Raw genomic sequence first — 16172 nt, forward strand, 5'->3', positions numbered from 1 at the left:
AAAAATCGCCTGCGTTGTTAATAAAGCCATTTTTTGCTGGGGTAAGGATAAACTTGGGAGGGAGTGACAGAAAAAGTTTGGGAACTATTGAGTTAAGTAAATGTTTCCATTTCGATGCAGCCATGTACCGTTGCATTGCAAAAATGGGGCGTCGTCAATTCCACACCCCCATCTTCGTAATTTAATATTCAGGTGTTATAGTCCAGTGACTAAACAAGGTCAAACCTCATCTAACATATTTAAAAAAAAAAAAAAAAAAAGTACAGGATTTTGTCAAACACCTATTTCATTTAATCAAAGACTGAATGCATCATAACTTTGCCAATATTGATTTTTTAATAATTCTGAAAGGTAGAACAGCTTTATACCTACACGTGTAATACCTGACAAAAGGCACAAGTTCACAGAACAACTTTTCAAGGCAATATTTTAGCCTCAGTGACAGTAGAGCAGCTCAGCATGTGGTAGTAAAAAGGGAAAAGAAGGTACACAAACATGTCAGAGTGGGTAAGTATTCAGGAGTTTGACAATGAGTGTCTTAATTCAATATTCCATATCCAAAAAAAAAAAAAAAAAAAAAAAAAAACCCCACACAACCCATTTCCCCAACTTGTCATTCAATGATCCAGATTTATTCTATAAGCATGTTTAGGGTAGTGTCTGCCATCTAAGCCATCAACCCCCGCCCCCGGATTTAATTTCAAGTGGCGCTTTAATCGTACAGCAGTTGCAAACCTCCAAAACTGCCAAAACCCAAGTCCACACTAATAACATTTAAAAATCATTTATTTCAGAAAGGGCAACACATTCATAAATACTGAGCAGCTCACTGGTACAAATCAGACCGTTGAAAGGGATCTGTCTGAAGTAGGCCAAAGCTAATATAATATGCTCTTATGGAAAAAGGGATCAAAAGTAGTTTCTAGGAGACTCCTAAAGATGCGGCTTTCCATATACATGACAAAAATTGTTAAATGCCAATTTAGAGGCCATTTAAACCAAGCAGCAACATGTCACTTAAAACCGCAATTTGATGTTCTAGAGTCAAACTTCATTTAGGATCCAACTATTCTGTCGGGTTTGTATTCTGACCCGAGCTTGACCCAGAGTCCACTCCCGTTAGAATTACTCAAATGTTTTGAACAGGTTTCACTCTCCACATCTTATAACAATCTAAAAAGCTGAAATATCCAAACAGGTTCAGCAAGTTGGACAGATAGGTTAAGTCAAAAAGACAGTAAGATGATTTGAAGGTCTAGCAGACAGCGTGTCGCTGTGAACACATGAAGAAGTCTTTTCCCTAAGAGAAGGGTGATGATTTTCTTTCTTCCATCAATGCATACTCCACAACCACTGTTCATAAATGTGATAGTCCTTCTCCAGGTCCAACATGATCAGCCCAAATCACCTACCACACAAGAGCTTGGTAGTTGACAGCTTGATCCCTAGTCGAGTTGATCTGTGGCACATAAGTAGGACTGATCTTCCAAGGACCCAGAGAATCTCCCCCTTATGATTTTTGGCTGGGCAGAGGGCGCCGGAACAGCAAGATGTGCGGCTCTGCGGGGGAGAACAAGGTACACAATATATAAGCAGAGATAATGATACTGAACAGCTGTGATGCTTGATTCCTTGTGGAGGAGCTTGACTCCTATTCCATTATGAAGGCTGCAGCTGAGTTTGACACCTGCCGTCCATATGCTTGTGGTCACCAAGTCTATTGAACCGTTTACCACTCATTTGTACCAACTCTTCAAAAAAGGTGTTACTTTATCCATTATAACATCACACTCCGACAATAGACTTTGCATTTTTCATCTTGTGTCTGAAAGATATCATGGTGGGTCACCATGGCAACTGCGCCAAGTAAAAGGAAGGGGGCAAAAGGCTCCAACTTTCAAATTACCATGTATACTTTCTAGATTAGAATCCCATTTTCACACTTAATCACAACAAATGCATTGGGACATGCTTATTTAGTATGGTAGTGTACATTTATGAAACCCAATACATACATACTTAAGAATCTAACATTACAAATAAAATTTTCCATCCCGTACCCAATCAGGTCCGTTTTGTCTACTGCCAGTGTCACCAGTCCCCCAAAATCTCAGTCTCAACTTGTGGGTCACTGATACCGACAGTGAAACTAAGTTACCACACCCACAGGTGTCCTTTCATGAATGATAACTTAAGCACACATGCTGAGTTTTCATCTCTGCAGAGCACAGCAACAGAAAGAGCTACTATTTAGATATTCATATGTTTAGGACTTCCTTGTTTACTACTGGTATCTTTTCCAAGTAGTGTTGAAGACGTTGTCCCTGTTCTGGCAACAAGATAATATACCTGGCTGGTGGATCATGTAATGCACCCATCCTTGGCTCTGCTGGACCCCAAGGTTCCTCCACTCGGTCTCCGACATCAAATGGGTCTTGGGTACACGTTTCGCTATTTCTTTGGGCAGCATCACATGCCTGTAGACAAACCAAATAAATATAACTACGAGACATCGTGTTACATAACTGACGACAGTTTCGATACAATGCCACCTCGGTAAGATTATTAAATTCGTCTTAAAACAACATTAACACTGACAAAAGTAAAGTACATGGTGTAACTTAGACATAAACATGAGCCTACACACCTGTACTCGTATTTCTCATCGTCGTATTTGTCAGAGTAGTAGATCTGTTTGTGAGACATGACAGGAACCTGGAGAAGTTTTTTTTTTTTTTTTTTAAATTAGTCAACATTTAGAATCAGATATAAAGCACATTTGGCTAAACATTATAAAGGCAAACGCGACAGCAACCTATAACGTTAGTTTGCGTCGCTAAGCGAGTGAGGCTAACAGTTAGGCTAACGTTGCTCAAGTTAGCCGAGAGCAAGCGTTATCTTTGACAACTTACATTTATGTAAACACCAAACTAGATGTTTCTCCTGTTGTGCGATGCAAACACTTAGGTTTCAAAGTTACCTTATATGATTGTAAAAAATATCCTGATGGTGGGGGGAAAGTCAATTACTCCACTTCTTTTTGCGTCTAAGCGTAGCGAGATGTCCACTCCTTCTTTGTTTCCCTCTCGAATGTTTGCAAGCCCGCTTTTCATCGTTCAAATAGACAAAGTCATATCCTATTGGTCAATCGAGCTAAAGAACTCTCTTACCATTGGTCGGTTCTGTCTGTCTCAGGATATCTGCGTAAGTGCAATGGAGCCTTCTAATTGGTTAGCAAAAAGTCCCCCCCAACTTGTCTTACAGGAAGTCTGCAAGACAGTCAAGCGAAACTGTCCATCCATCGTCAGCCGCTTATCCTGTGAACAAGGTCGCGGGGGGGGCTTGAGCCAATCCCAGCAGACATCGGGCGAAAGGCGGGGTACACCCTGGACAGGTCGCCAGTCCATCGCAGGGCCAATCGAAACTAGACATACTTAAATGTTGTTGCATAACCAGTGACTGTTTTCACTGCATCATCACATTCGTAGATTTTATGTGTCTTTAGTGAATTTTGACAATGGTTGCATTAGAAAAACTCTTAGTTCTAACACTCTAAAAGCTCTTAATACAGCCGTGAGTTTGACACTGTTTTGTAAGGTCACAGTATTAATATTAATTATATATATTATATTAATCAAAGAGACAGAAAGGATAACATGATTCTTTCAGAACAGGTAAAGTTGGACTTCTAATGCAATGGCTTCCATTTTAAACTGATGACAACTTTGAACGTTTTTATTTTCTTTTAAGATCAGCTGATGAAAAATTGTAATTAAAGTAAATTGAAGTTAGTTAGTTTCAATTTACAACAACAAAGGGGACTGACAGTCACAGAGTCTGACTGTAATACTGAGGATCCATAGCCATACCAATTGTGAAAAGTCACTAAATAAGCCACATACTTAGCTCATGCATTGTGTACACTTCCCTTCTTTACTTGTGCTTTTCCTTTTTATGACACATCTACAGTTAATAGTTACTTTTCAGATTGTTTACAGATGTCACATACAAAATGAATATGCTCATCTTAGATAGTGTGAAGCTCTGTTAGATATAAAATGCTGCTTACACATTAATGCATCAGTATACTAATAATTAAACATTAAAAATAATATACATAATAATATTACACTATGCCATACCTTTACTTTTTGCTTCCATTTAGGAGTGGTATATAACACTGTGGTATGTCTATTACTCCTTTATGTAGCCTAAATGATCTGAGTCCATCTTACACCAGTGCAATCTACATATAAAATAATTTATCTGGAGCCATAGAGACTCCAGTTCTCTTTCATGGTGTTATTTCATGTTTGTGTGGGTTCTCATTTCAGAAATGAATCAGAATCAGCTTTATTGCCCAAGTTTGAGTATGTACACATACAAGGAATTTGACTCCAGTTTTAAGTTGTTCTCATTGTACTTACACAAAGAACAGTTTACAAGATAAAAATAGACATAGCTGAAAACAAGGATAAATATAGGCTATACAGTATATAAAGCAACAGAGACAAACACCATACAATATCTATACAAGTCAAATGTTGAGTAGATTGTAAACAAACACAAATAGTGCAAAAGAATAAATACTGAATGTGTAAAGCACTAGATTACTTTATATACATGAAGTGGTTGGTTATGTACAGCCTATATGCATGCAGGTCTGTGGTTAATGGTTGAAGTAGCCTATATTTATTTGTCATTCTACAACACAGAGCTGCACAATGAAATTAAAGTTGTAGTAGGCCATATATATGAAGCATGCAGAGTTTATAGATGATGATACAAGCATGTTAAACTGTAAATATATTATTATATAGGCCTATAATTTGTACAATAGGCTACTAGTGGATGTTTTTGTGTTACAAGGTTAGTGATACTACATCACATATGCGCATTTGTAAAAGTAAATGTGCCTCTCACAGACAAAACACTTAACAGACTCTAATTTTAGAAGAAAATAAGCCAGATGATGAAATAAATGTCCACACAGGAGCAACCGGAGAGAAGGGGTTGTCCGCTGTGTTAAGTCCCGCAGTTCAAATATAGCTCTGCAGACGTGTCAGTGCACTGCTGGTCCTGGTAGCCTCTGCCCTCCGTATATATAGCCTATGTGTGTGTGTGCACGCCTGTATCTTGAGGGATAGGTTCAGAAACTGTATTATTAAAAACCATGGGGAAGGATCTGCGTCCATCACCTTCCACGTTCACCTGCGGGCGTCAATCATGCTGGGATGTGCGTCGTTTCCCAATCTGACACGACACTTGTATCTGATTGGTCCAGCTTTGCTTCAGGGGTGGGAGCTCGGTAGCCTCTGCTGAAATCCCATTGGGCGGAAAGCGCCTTGGTTGACGTGACGCAGCTTGGAATTCCCAAAGTTCCCAAGTTCAGGGGAAGAGAGGAGCGTTGTTCATACTAAAAAAAAAAAACGTTTTGAAGGGGAAAAACAACGAGCGACTGAGGTGTAAGCAAGTGGGGTAAATAAACCGTCTTCTTTGTGTTTAATTTACAGTCGAGCAGGTGTTTATAGCGCTTGCGAACATTTGGGCCTGATTGAAAACGCGGAAGAGTGGGAGTGGGAAAAATAAGATACTGCCTACCATCCTTTGTTTACCATCACGAGTGAGCCTTTAATGTGGTTGCCACAACAATCATAGCGTCTTTTTTTAGTTTCTTACATATGCGAAAAAGAAGCTATGCGCACATACTGTTGTCGACGAGTGAGTATTAACCGCTGCTTGCTAGTTTCTGGATCAATGGACTGCTCGTGTCTGGGGTTTTGACCATTTTTGGTCATTTAACTGCCACACAGATTGAGTGAAAGGAAGGATCTGAATGAATGGTTGGCTGCAAACAGCGGCGGCGGTGAATCCAATCAGTTTCTTCTGTCTGAGCCCTTTGTTTTACTGCGCAGCAGTGTAGTATGGATGCCACTACACCGTTACATAAGTTGTATCTACGACGATCTGATCTTTATCCAATGCGTTCGCTATATTAGGCCCCAAACTGTAACGTTTTGGCATCATTGTGTCCTCTTACAATGCTATCTACATAATCACCACTGAAATACTGCAGAAAATTACACCTAGATTGACATTTTGTGTGTATTTTTTCACATCGTTTTGTGTATTTTCATGTTCAGAACTGTGCATACGTAAAATTTAGGCTATTGACCTACATTTAACTGTAACAATAACCAGGTTACAGTCAGATTATTACATCTAGATCATTTTATTAACTCTCGTAAGGCGTATAGTGTATGCTCCAGACATGTTCAATGAAGCACGTTTCTGTCGTCGTCTGCAGAATTTCATAAAGCTGAATCTGCACCGCGCTGTGCCAAATTGAGCCTGGAGAGGGCGATGTCTGACAACAGCAACAGCACAGGCAGCAGCGGATCCTCAACCAACAGCTGGACCCTCCTCTCCCCCGAGGTGAGCCAGAGAAACCGGCTCAGTAAACTCTGCTTGAAGCTCTGTATGCCTGAATGTATTTTGGAGGAATGTTATTTGCCTTGCTCAAGACATAGAATTTCATTTAAAATAGAGCTTACCGCAAATGTAAAGTACCAAACAGTGGTGGAAGAATTACACAGAGCATTAATTTAAGTAAAAGTAGCAATACCATAGTGTATAAATCCTTTGTTACAAGTATGTCCTGCATTTCATACTTTTACTTAAGTAAAAGTATGAAAGTGTTAGCATCAAAAGTACAGAATTACTCATTAGGCAAAATGGCTCATTTCAGAATAATGTGAATTATATTATTGCAGCTGGTAAAGGAAGGGCTTTTTCAAAAAACTATAAATACTTCCTGATAGTGTGTGGATTTCACCAAGTGATCAATATAGTCTATCTTAACCTATGATAATACATCATCATTTATTTGTTGACTATTATTATTTTGATCTATTAATCTGGATCTGCAAAGTAACTATAGGTATTAAACAAATGTAGTGGAGTAAAAACTACTATATTTCTCTCTGAATTGTTGTGGAGTGAATATAAAGTAGCATAAAATGGAAATACTCAAGTAAAGTACGTGTACATTGTACTAGTAAGTATTGTGTACTTTCCACCACTAGTACCAAATGATGACCCATTTGTCAGATACTGTTATGTTTCGTTTATTTATGAATGTGTAAGGCACTGGCTCGTCTGTTCTTCCACAACTATTGTCTGTTCAAGTTGTATGTGCAAGTATTTGTGGAAGACTGTATGTCTGTTTTTGTTCACCTCATTTATATCAATGAGTGTAGACCTAACATGACAGCTGTGTATGCATGTGTAACGATGACATCTGACGATAAATGATTATCAAGTATTTCAGAAATCATTATGGGAGAAATCTGACTCTGTATCTACTTTATTGTTACTTAAGACAACAAAATGGCACATCACACGTTAAACACAAAAACAAGATATATTGTCGTGTTTTCTAGCCTGGGCTTGTGTGCATGTGCATGCATGCTTGTCTTGGGTGTGCTTTAAATGTCAAGGGCAGTGTTACCAATGAGGGTACTATAGATGGTGAAGCCTGATCTCCTGGGATCTTCTCTCGCCGCAGGAAGCTGCCATTGAGAATGTTGGGTTGGTAGACGATGGCACAGAGAGCCTGGGTGACGTCCCAAGTCTCTCTGAGGAGGTGACAGGTAAGTCAAGATCTGTGGGTACTGGTTGAAGGTTGTGACGTAAATAAGAATCGACTTTTAAGGTAGAAAAGGTTGCTTTTCAACCTAATCTTTGGTTTCATATTTTAGTCTTTTTGACAAGCATTGTTTGAATGTTATTTCAGGAGCTGCTTTGGAGTTCAAACCAAGTGACATGTCAATAGAAGCTGTCCTGTCTGAAGAAGGCCACCAGGTTGGTATACAATAAACTATGCAATAATCCAATCAAGGCTTGTGTTACAAAAATAAACAAAGTCATATTAAGATGACAAAAATCCCCCTACATCATATTGAAATTGGGGATGTATTACTGTGTCTAATTCCTTGTTTGATGTATTTCTTTCTTATAGACCTCATGTTCTCACTTTCTGCCCACATGTAGACAGTGTGACGATATTAATTTCCAGCATAAGCGCAGTCGAGTTTGACAGAACACTTCAGATGTTAAACATCAATTTCATATCCCTGCCTTTGTTGCCACTACCTCAGAATCAGGAAGCAGCTCTCTTTCTATAGTAATCATTTTACAGCCATGTTTAAGAACCGTACAGGCTGAAATGTCACACAAGTTGTTGTGTAGCGATACACTGAAGGTAGCCTCTACTGAGGTGTGATGATTTTAGCCATGTCAGATTTTTTTTTCCCACTCACCTTACTGAAAACGCAACTGCCTCAGTCTTATATTGCCAATGCCTACGCTTAATACAAATTGAGAAGTTGAGATCTGTTCTCTTCAAATTGTCAACCATCACTCTGGGCAGCATAGGAAGCCATTTAATGAAAGAGAAGTACTGCAGACAATGGGAAATGGATGAGCCTGAAAAACAAAATGATACCACTTTATCACAAAATAACACCTTGATTGCAATGAATATGACAAACAAAGATTACGTGAAAGTATAAAAGTATTCACAGATAAGTTTCTTTCTTACTGCCCTTACTTCTAGGTGTGTCAAGAGACTTCTCCAGAGTCTAGTGAGGGTCCCTTCCCTTCTAGTCCAGCCCAGATGAGTCCTCTTCCACACATCTCTCTTGACCCTCCAGACCTCGACACAGAGAGTCAACCGCCAGTCATCCATGACATCGTAACTAGCTCCCCCAGTGACAACGAGCACCTAGGAGCCACACCCTTTGTCACCACCATTGATTTGGGGGCTCCGCTCGATATTCCTGCTGCTGAACTCCTGCCAGAGGAGCCTGAGGAGTCCTGCTCTGCTCCTCCCCTGACAGAGATCCCTGTCACTGTAGAACAAGTGCTTGACATGCCTGCTGATAGTGGGTTGATTCCTGCCAGCCCTGCTGGGGAGAGTCCTGTCTTCCCTGCTGAACCTGAGGTCAACATCCCCGCAGAGACCCTTACAGCCGCTGATCCTCCCTCTCATGTTGAAGCTGATATCAGTTTTGCTCCAGAGAGTCCAGAGCCGCCAAGCCAAGTCCCGGAGAGCCTGCTGACAGAAAGCCCCATCAGTGATAGTCCTGCACCAGAGACTGTTGGTTCAGTAGGGGCAGAGGAAGAGGCAGCTGTGGAAGAGAAGATGGAACCATCTGAGACAGTGACACAGGATGAGAGAGAAGAAGAAGAAGGTATGGGATCAATCTCGATCATCGCAATGGGTATTAGGGATTTTTTGTACTTTAATTTTTGATTTTTTCTTATAAAAAAATGTATGCTTTCAACTCTTCAGGCCTTCAAAAAAATTTCAGATGAAACAATGAGAGAAGGAAACAGCACAGTTTTGTTGGGCTGCTCATAACCCGCGTCAAACCTAAGGCCGAAGTCTGTGACAATAGTTTCAAGTAGACATTGCTCTGTTTTAAGAGGTCTCCTAAATTTATATAGACATTCCTCTAACAACACTAAACATCTCTACTTTCTGTTAGCAGCCCATAGAGACCACCATGGTCAATACACTGTACACCCCTGGCAGTTTGGCCAGTAGTTGTTGCGAAATCTTGCTCTGCATCATAGTGTTGGACAAGCCCACATCACCATCCTCACGCTTCATTACTAGCTGGACAAAAGCCCCCCAGAAAAGACGTATGATAGTACAATAAAACAAATGCCTGACAGGAAGGTTATACAGTATGTCAATGAAACAAGAAAATGCAATAGAACAAAACAAGTAAACAAATAATCCATCATTCATAAACACCAGCTCAGTTAGCACTGGAAAAATGGACAGCAGAGTCCTTTCTGACAGTCGTGGCTAGAATATCCTGAAAATGAGTTGCTGGGTTCCTACTAACCCCCCCATTTATCTCATAATCTGTGTATTGTGTACAATTTTTCTCTGCTGGCCACTGGTGGGCTATGTGGTAATATGACTAAACACAAACTAATTTAAGAATATGCACCATATAAGCATATTAGCTGAAATAATGAGGGCTTAAAGCTAGATTTTGACACAGGCCTCCTCTTTAAGACAGGGCCTTGATATCAAGTAATAAAGCAAGACAAATTTAAAGACCCGTACATGTAATTTTGGAAGGGGTCTGAGGCTCCACAGCAGTTAACAGCTTTGCCCAGTTGGTAACTCATCTCTGGAGAAAGTAAGTGGTTTATGGCTCTTTGTAATTAGTGCTAGTCGATAGAAGCAGAAAACGAGAATCCTCTTGCAGAAGAATTGGTTAACATGTTTCTTATCTGTGTCACTCTAGCAGCTGGAAAGTGATTTATCAGAATGACACTGAGGCGTACGCCCCGCTAAGAAAATGAAGAAACCCCCATGCATGAAATTACTGTTTTTGTAATTTAGTGGGAAAATGTCATCCAGTGCCACAAGCAGCAATGACTTTCTGTCAGCCTCTTTTCACATGCTGTTTACACATTGTTGTGTTTTGCTGTTCATGTATTCACTTAGGTTTTTGGTATTTTGTGTGAGGCAGTCTGCCAGTAGATAATTATGATTTTGGAAATATCTCCAGTTCTGACACTTTTCTAGCTAAAGATGTCGGGATGATTTGTTGAAGTGGCTCACGGCCACATTGGAATACATGTGGTTTAACTTAAGGCTCAGAAGCATTGTCTTTCACAAAAATACACTATAAAATGTGACGCCACTCTGCTGTCTTGCCATTGCTTTTTGAATTTCGTGTTTCATGTGTTTTCCTCATGCTATATTTCACCCTCCCTCAGCGCCATCCAGTAGTTTTGATTTGGGCGACACAAGCAGCTTTGATGACGGACTAAGGAGGAGGAATGCTCCATCCTTCGAGGCACCAAGACCAAGAACATCAGATGAGGAAGACGAGGAAGAGGATGTGGAGTTCAAGCTGGCTGAGAAGAAAAAGGAAAAGGCATGGCTCTCCTTGAACAAATGCATTGTGGGAGCTCTGATCCTGCTTTTCTTAGGTTCCCTCTTCCTCTCAGGTAAGTTCCTCTAACACCTGACTAAGCCTACTAGCTTGCTTCCGCTTTCATGGTCAGTGCAGTAAAAATAAAATCATGTTTATAATATTTATTACCTAATAAAGATGCTTATGTTAGAAATATCTTGAAATGAAAACTTGTGCTTACTGCACAGCATCTTTTAGAAATCAGATCACAATATGCGCACCTGCTTACACCTGTTGCATCAGAGGTTTAAGTTGTAGGGTTCATTGTAAATATTGTCAAAAAAATAACAGTATTACACATTCACACATTTGACCGTAATACCAGTATTTACAAATTACATGCAAACATTTATTCCCAGTTGTCAGCAGTGGACAGATGTCTGTTTTTAGATTTTGTCGACTAAGCTGTACTATGTCAACAGGTTTCCTCTCTGACCTGGATAATGGTAGGTCCAGTACTAAAGATAAGACAGCAGTGTAAGCTTCTGCGCTAGGTGGCTAATGCTCAATAGCTTGTCCAAGCGCTTATCTGGCCTGACACTTCATGCAGTGGCAGCAGAAAATGGCTAATAACACGCATTCTGACTTGTACAGCAACACTCTTTATCACTGTGTGGAAAGACTCTGGATGTTGAGGGTGCTTAAGTTGGTGGCAATTTGCTTGTTTAGGTAAAAACTATCACAATTTTGGAATGGAATAAAAATAAATAATAGAGCTTTTAGAATGCACTTCACAACAAAAGCATCTTGTGCTATTGTAAAATAGCTCGTCAGCTGTTTCTCAATAAAAATGTCTGTTGTAAGACTTGTGTGAAAGATGTGTTGTTTTCTTGTCTGACAGGTGACTTTGACGCCTCTAATCTGAGTGATGGAGAACAAAGTCAGGTCTGTTCCTACCATCGCTCACTTCCCTTACTCAATCTCAGTGTTATATGTTGTCCAGCATTTGATTCTACTAAAGAGTATTATTTAAAGAAATCTCGAGTATTATAACTCTCTTGCAATGCTAAAGATAGGATTATTTAAAAATATGTTTTTTATTCATTTGCGAACGATATTCAATCCAGGACTGGCTTAGCAGTGATCCACAGGATATGAAAGAGCTATTGGATAAACTGACACAGGAAAACCAACAAATCGCTCAGCTAGAGGCTCAACTACAGGTCAGTATAACAGATAGATTGATGCTAATGATGTTGTTTTACCCTTCCATGACGTTTTAATGCACTGCAATATAGACGGCGCATTTTTTTAATACATATTTCCTGTTATTGTGAAAGTTGTGCAGAACCCAGGTCCCTATTTGTCTTTATGTCTTAGTCTCAAAAAGAAGAACTCGACTCAGCTCTGATGGCAGTAGCAGCGAGCGGTGATGGAAAGCGTCAAGCTGATATGGAAAAAGAAAACGCGAAGCTGAAGGAGGAGCTGTCATCTCTGCCTGAGCTGAAGAAAGAGCTGGAGAGTCTGAGGACCAGGGTGACCGAACTCAGCCAGCTCACAAGTACGATTGTGCAAACGTGAATTAAATCTGTGCTGCTGCATATTGAATACAGTTAATATTTAATGATTTGATAATGCATATGGACAGGCACTGTGATATAAAATCTTTTGACCATTCTGATCTGATTAACTACCAAAACAATAATAACTTTCAAATCTTTCACAGCTGATGAAATGCCTCCGGCCACCTCAAGCTCAGCCCCTCAGCCTGGTGACCAAGATGGTCAGAGTAACCAGAAAGCAGATGGACCTGAGAGCAGGAAGGGGGGAGGAAATCTGAAGGAAGAACTCCAGAGGCAGAAAGGTCTTTTGGAGGAGAGCAAGAAGAGACTGGAAGGGATGAAAAAAGATGGAGGCGGAAGGAAACGAGTGAGGGATAGTTTGGAGGAGATCCAGAAGACGCTTTCTGAGAAGGTTGAGATGTGGAGTAAGAAGAAGCCAGAGGAGTCCAAATGGAAAGGGAACAAGGGCAAAACCAATGAGCGGGACCACTGGAAGAAGGAAGAAAAGAAAGAGTGGAGAGGAGAGAAAGATTTGAAACACAGAAAAGAGGGAGGATGGAGGGACAAAGACGAGAAGAAGGAGAAGGAGTGGAAGTCTCAGAAGCAAAACTCTCACAAAGAGGCGTGGAGGAAACACCAGGACGAGTGGGAGAGGAAGAAGGTGGAGCGCAGAATGGACAGAGAGGAGAGGAGGAAGGAGAAACCGTGGCACAGCCGGCCTGGTAAGAACTCCCATGACCATAATGAGCACCAGCATCACCAACCCCAGCCCCGTCAGCCTCATCAGCACGACCAAAACAGCTTCTGGAGAGACCAGGAGCAGAAGCTCAGACGCAACGTCCGACCCCAGCTGGGCTGCAGCTCTGTGGAGGACTGTGCCAGCAAGGAGGGGCTCTACCCAGTGGAGCTGTCCGAGTTTGAGGAACTGCTGGAGGGCTACCTGAGCAAGCTTGAAGGATCGTCATCTGAGGGCAAGGACAAGATCATGAAGCTGACCTCCGAGTTCTTTGAAGACGGCGTGTTTATCCACGACAGGGTTCTCTTCAGTGACTTTGCGGAGGACGTGGCGGATATTCTGGAAGACATGGTGGACATTTTGGAGGATGGTGGACGGAGGGACGACGACTCCCTGGAGGAGGAGATGGAGGAGTTTGAACGAGAAGCCCTGTGGAAGTTTGCCGCCACAGCTTAAACAGACAAAAAGTGGAAAAGGAGTCAAAAACAACACTAAGACACAGCACAAGTGGTGTTTTTTTAGGACATGTCTTGCCTACATTCTCCTCTTCAGAGCTGTAATTGTAGTAGCTTCTGGTACAGAGTGGTTGTGCCTCTCATAAACGTGTCCCTCTCAGTCTTTAATTATAAGCTAGACTTGTACTTGTCATTTTGGACTTAGTTATTGTTACCTACCTCTGTCAGGTCATGCTTCTAACGCGAAATCCTTCAGTAATGTGTTGTGCGGATTTTCTTCTGCTGTATAGTGTTTTCTCAATGCGTAGTGCATGTTGCAGTTCATGATGTAAATTCAATTTAATAATTTAATAATATTCAGCTCACACAAACAAACCGAGCTTGAAAGAGATATTTGGTATTGAGGTATTTGCAAATAGCACCAGCACCAGTGCAGTGGTTAAATATATTCATACAATTCTTACAGTATTAGATAAGCTGTCATTTAAAGAAAGACATGTTAAACTGACGGTTAAATACTTTTCTGTCATTTGATTCTCTGCCCTCTATGTGAACACAACCTGCCACTCAAAACAGGTTTAAACAAATGCTGAGAAATATTTTGCAGATACCGTTTGCTTTATTTCAGGTGTAACTGTCAAATCCCAGAGGATGAGATCCCAGTTCTTTCAGTGATAAGAATCACATCAGGTCAGTCCAGTTTTGTGTCAGCAGCTTTTTAGTAGATTTGGGCAAATGCACACGGTGCAATTTGAGAGCCCTGGGCATTTGGTTTCTCGGTTTGACAGACTTTTCACCACAGACTCCCAACTGTCAGATTGGTGAAACGTCAGTGCTGCTCAACAGCAAAAAGCAATAGGACAAAGTGATAGCCATAGCTAAATTCATGACCGCTAAACCACTTTAGCACTTTTCTCAAACATTCACATTTACATCAACATTTTTCATCACTTTTCACTTATATTTGTTTTTTAAGACCATTAGTTATCTAACATTTCTTATAATGTAGCCATGGTACATGCTCCAGTACATGATGCTGGGTATCCCAGAGCATTCACAATGAAGAAAGTTTAGAGTTGCATGATCAGTAGTAATCTCCAAAGTGTTTCATTTAATGAATTTGTTAATTTGCCATAAATGAGATGGGCAACCGAAACAGTATTTCTTTTTTCCACTGTCCTCTTATTTTGTTAGCAGGTTGATATGCACAGTGATATATAGTATAGAGTTATTTGGTTCAAGAAAATGAAGAACATTTTAAGTGGAATGAGCTAGACAAAGCCACGTCCATTAAAGCTGGGGTAGGCAATTTATTTCAGAAGCATTTTTTGTTATTTTTGTTGAACTTGTCTTTACAGCCCAACAATAATCAATAAATCAAATGCTCTGACACATAAGAAATCTGGTATCTGTGGCTTTCACAGGACTGTAATAAGCACTGGCCTGCCTACCTACCTGCGTGCAATCTGACCTTGCACTCACTGCGCAGGAAATGTTTTTGGAGGAGTGGCTCTGAAGGGGGGTGGGGTTTCTTCAGTTGGATACTTTCAAAATCTAGCTGTCTGGCTATTTCTCCAGCATTCCCTACCCCAGTTTAAAGTATTTCAAAACTGCTTTGCCACGGTCAGGTACTTTGAGACAAAATAATTATTTGTTGTTTGTTTTGTTTTAGTGTTTGATTCTAGTCATATTTGATGATGAAGTGTTCCCTCTTCGGGGTGGATGTGAAGTTCGACAGATAGTGATTGTTGGTTCTCATTTTTCAGCAGTTGAAAGAAGCTTTGAAGTGTTTCATGTTTATTTATTCAGTCCATACACTGCAACTCTTTTCCTTATTTTTTTACAAGAAGAACAAGAGACTGTGTCCCGGGCCACACATATTGAATGTGCGAAAATGGTGAAGTTTTATTTTGGTTTTCAGAAATTTAGTTTGCCAGCTACTTCTTACGTGCCTTTATTATTATAAATGTGTAAAACTGGACAAGAGATCTTCAATTTCAATTGCTTCTGCAAGATTGAGAAGAAAAGGAGTTTACACCACTTGCAATGTAACTGCTGTTCATAGGGCAGAGAGTGAATGTCATGGGGTTTACAGATGAAGTGTTTTTTTTTTTTAAACATCTCCTGCTGTTTGTATAGAGACATTTGTTTTGAACGTTTTTAGACCAAAGGGATCAGAAGAAAGCCTAATTTCAACAAATGAATACTTTAATGAAACACATACGTTTAATCAACATTTAGTTGTTTTTGTCTTCGTGGGACAACGGTAGGGCTCTGTGCTTACTTATAATGTGGGAACTGGCTCAGATGTGCATGTAATTGATCCCTGGACAAATATATTGATAAATCTGGATCATTTTTATTTTTTTCATCATCAGTTATGTCCTCTTTTGGAAGGTATTTGTTAATTTCAATAAATGTTTCACCATTAAATATGTAAAGTTTGTCATTATTGAAATGCTTCAGCTGATTC

General features: G+C 40.2%; 2 protein-coding genes across 4 annotated transcripts; one reads left to right on the forward strand and one right to left on the reverse strand.

Annotated features, from left to right (window-relative positions):
- Positions 1-313: 313 nt before the first annotated feature.
- On the reverse strand, positions 314-3138 carry cks1b (CDC28 protein kinase regulatory subunit 1B). The gene is made up of 4 exons (XM_046059710.1): positions 2981-3138; positions 2648-2715; positions 2350-2477; positions 314-1560 (listed from the first exon to the last, which is right to left on the reverse strand). Exons 2-4 carry the CDS (start codon positions 2704-2706, stop codon positions 1511-1513), a joined length of 237 nt encoding a protein of 78 aa, XP_045915666.1. The 5' UTR covers positions 2707-2715; positions 2981-3138; the 3' UTR covers positions 314-1510.
- A 2225-nt stretch (positions 3139-5363) lies between these two features.
- pbxip1a (pre-B-cell leukemia homeobox interacting protein 1a) lies at positions 5364-16132 on the forward strand. 3 transcript variants are annotated; one of them, XM_046058747.1, is made up of 11 exons: positions 5364-5478; positions 6308-6435; positions 7568-7652; positions 7796-7863; positions 8618-9254; positions 10807-11040; positions 11429-11452; positions 11848-11891; positions 12074-12169; positions 12327-12507; positions 12673-16132. In XM_046058747.1, the coding sequence occupies exons 2-11, from the start codon at positions 6364-6366 to the stop codon at positions 13698-13700; spliced, it is 2469 nt and encodes an 822-aa protein (XP_045914703.1). In that variant the 5' UTR covers positions 5364-5478; positions 6308-6363; the 3' UTR covers positions 13701-16132. The 3 variants fall into 3 exon arrangements, with proteins under 3 accessions (XP_045914703.1, XP_045914700.1, XP_045914701.1); XM_046058744.1 differs by lacking the exon at positions 5364-5478 and adding an exon at positions 5598-5721; XM_046058745.1 differs by lacking the exons at positions 5364-5478; positions 11429-11452 and adding an exon at positions 5605-5721.
- Positions 16133-16172: the final 40 nt, after the last annotated feature.

This window comes from Micropterus dolomieu, linkage group LG09, assembly GCF_021292245.1.
Source record: "Micropterus dolomieu isolate WLL.071019.BEF.003 ecotype Adirondacks linkage group LG09, ASM2129224v1, whole genome shotgun sequence".
Lineage (NCBI taxonomy): Eukaryota > Metazoa > Chordata > Actinopteri > Centrarchiformes > Centrarchidae > Micropterus > Micropterus dolomieu.

Bases quoted from the DNA above. Each gene is read 5' to 3' on its own strand.
- cks1b (XM_046059710.1), bottom strand. From the start codon at position 2,706: ATGTCTCACAAACAGATCTACTACTCTGACAAATACGACGATGAGAAA. The intron at 2,478-2,647 runs GTGTGTAGGCTC...GTTTGTCTACAG, and splicing joins GATGAGAAATACGAGTACAG to GCATGTGATGCTGCCCAAAG. The intron at 1,561-2,349 runs GTATATTATCTT...TCTCCCCCGCAG, and splicing joins TTACATGATCCACCAGCCAG to AGCCGCACATCTTGCTGTTC.
- pbxip1a (XM_046058744.1), top strand. From the start codon at position 5,682: ATGCGAAAAAGAAGCTATGCGCACATACTGTTGTCGACGA. The intron at 7,653-7,795 runs GTAAGTCAAGAT...ATGTTATTTCAG, and splicing joins TCTCTCTGAGGAGGTGACAG to GAGCTGCTTTGGAGTTCAAA. The intron at 11,453-11,847 runs GTAGGTCCAGTA...CTTGTCTGACAG, and splicing joins CCTCTCTGACCTGGATAATG to GTGACTTTGACGCCTCTAAT.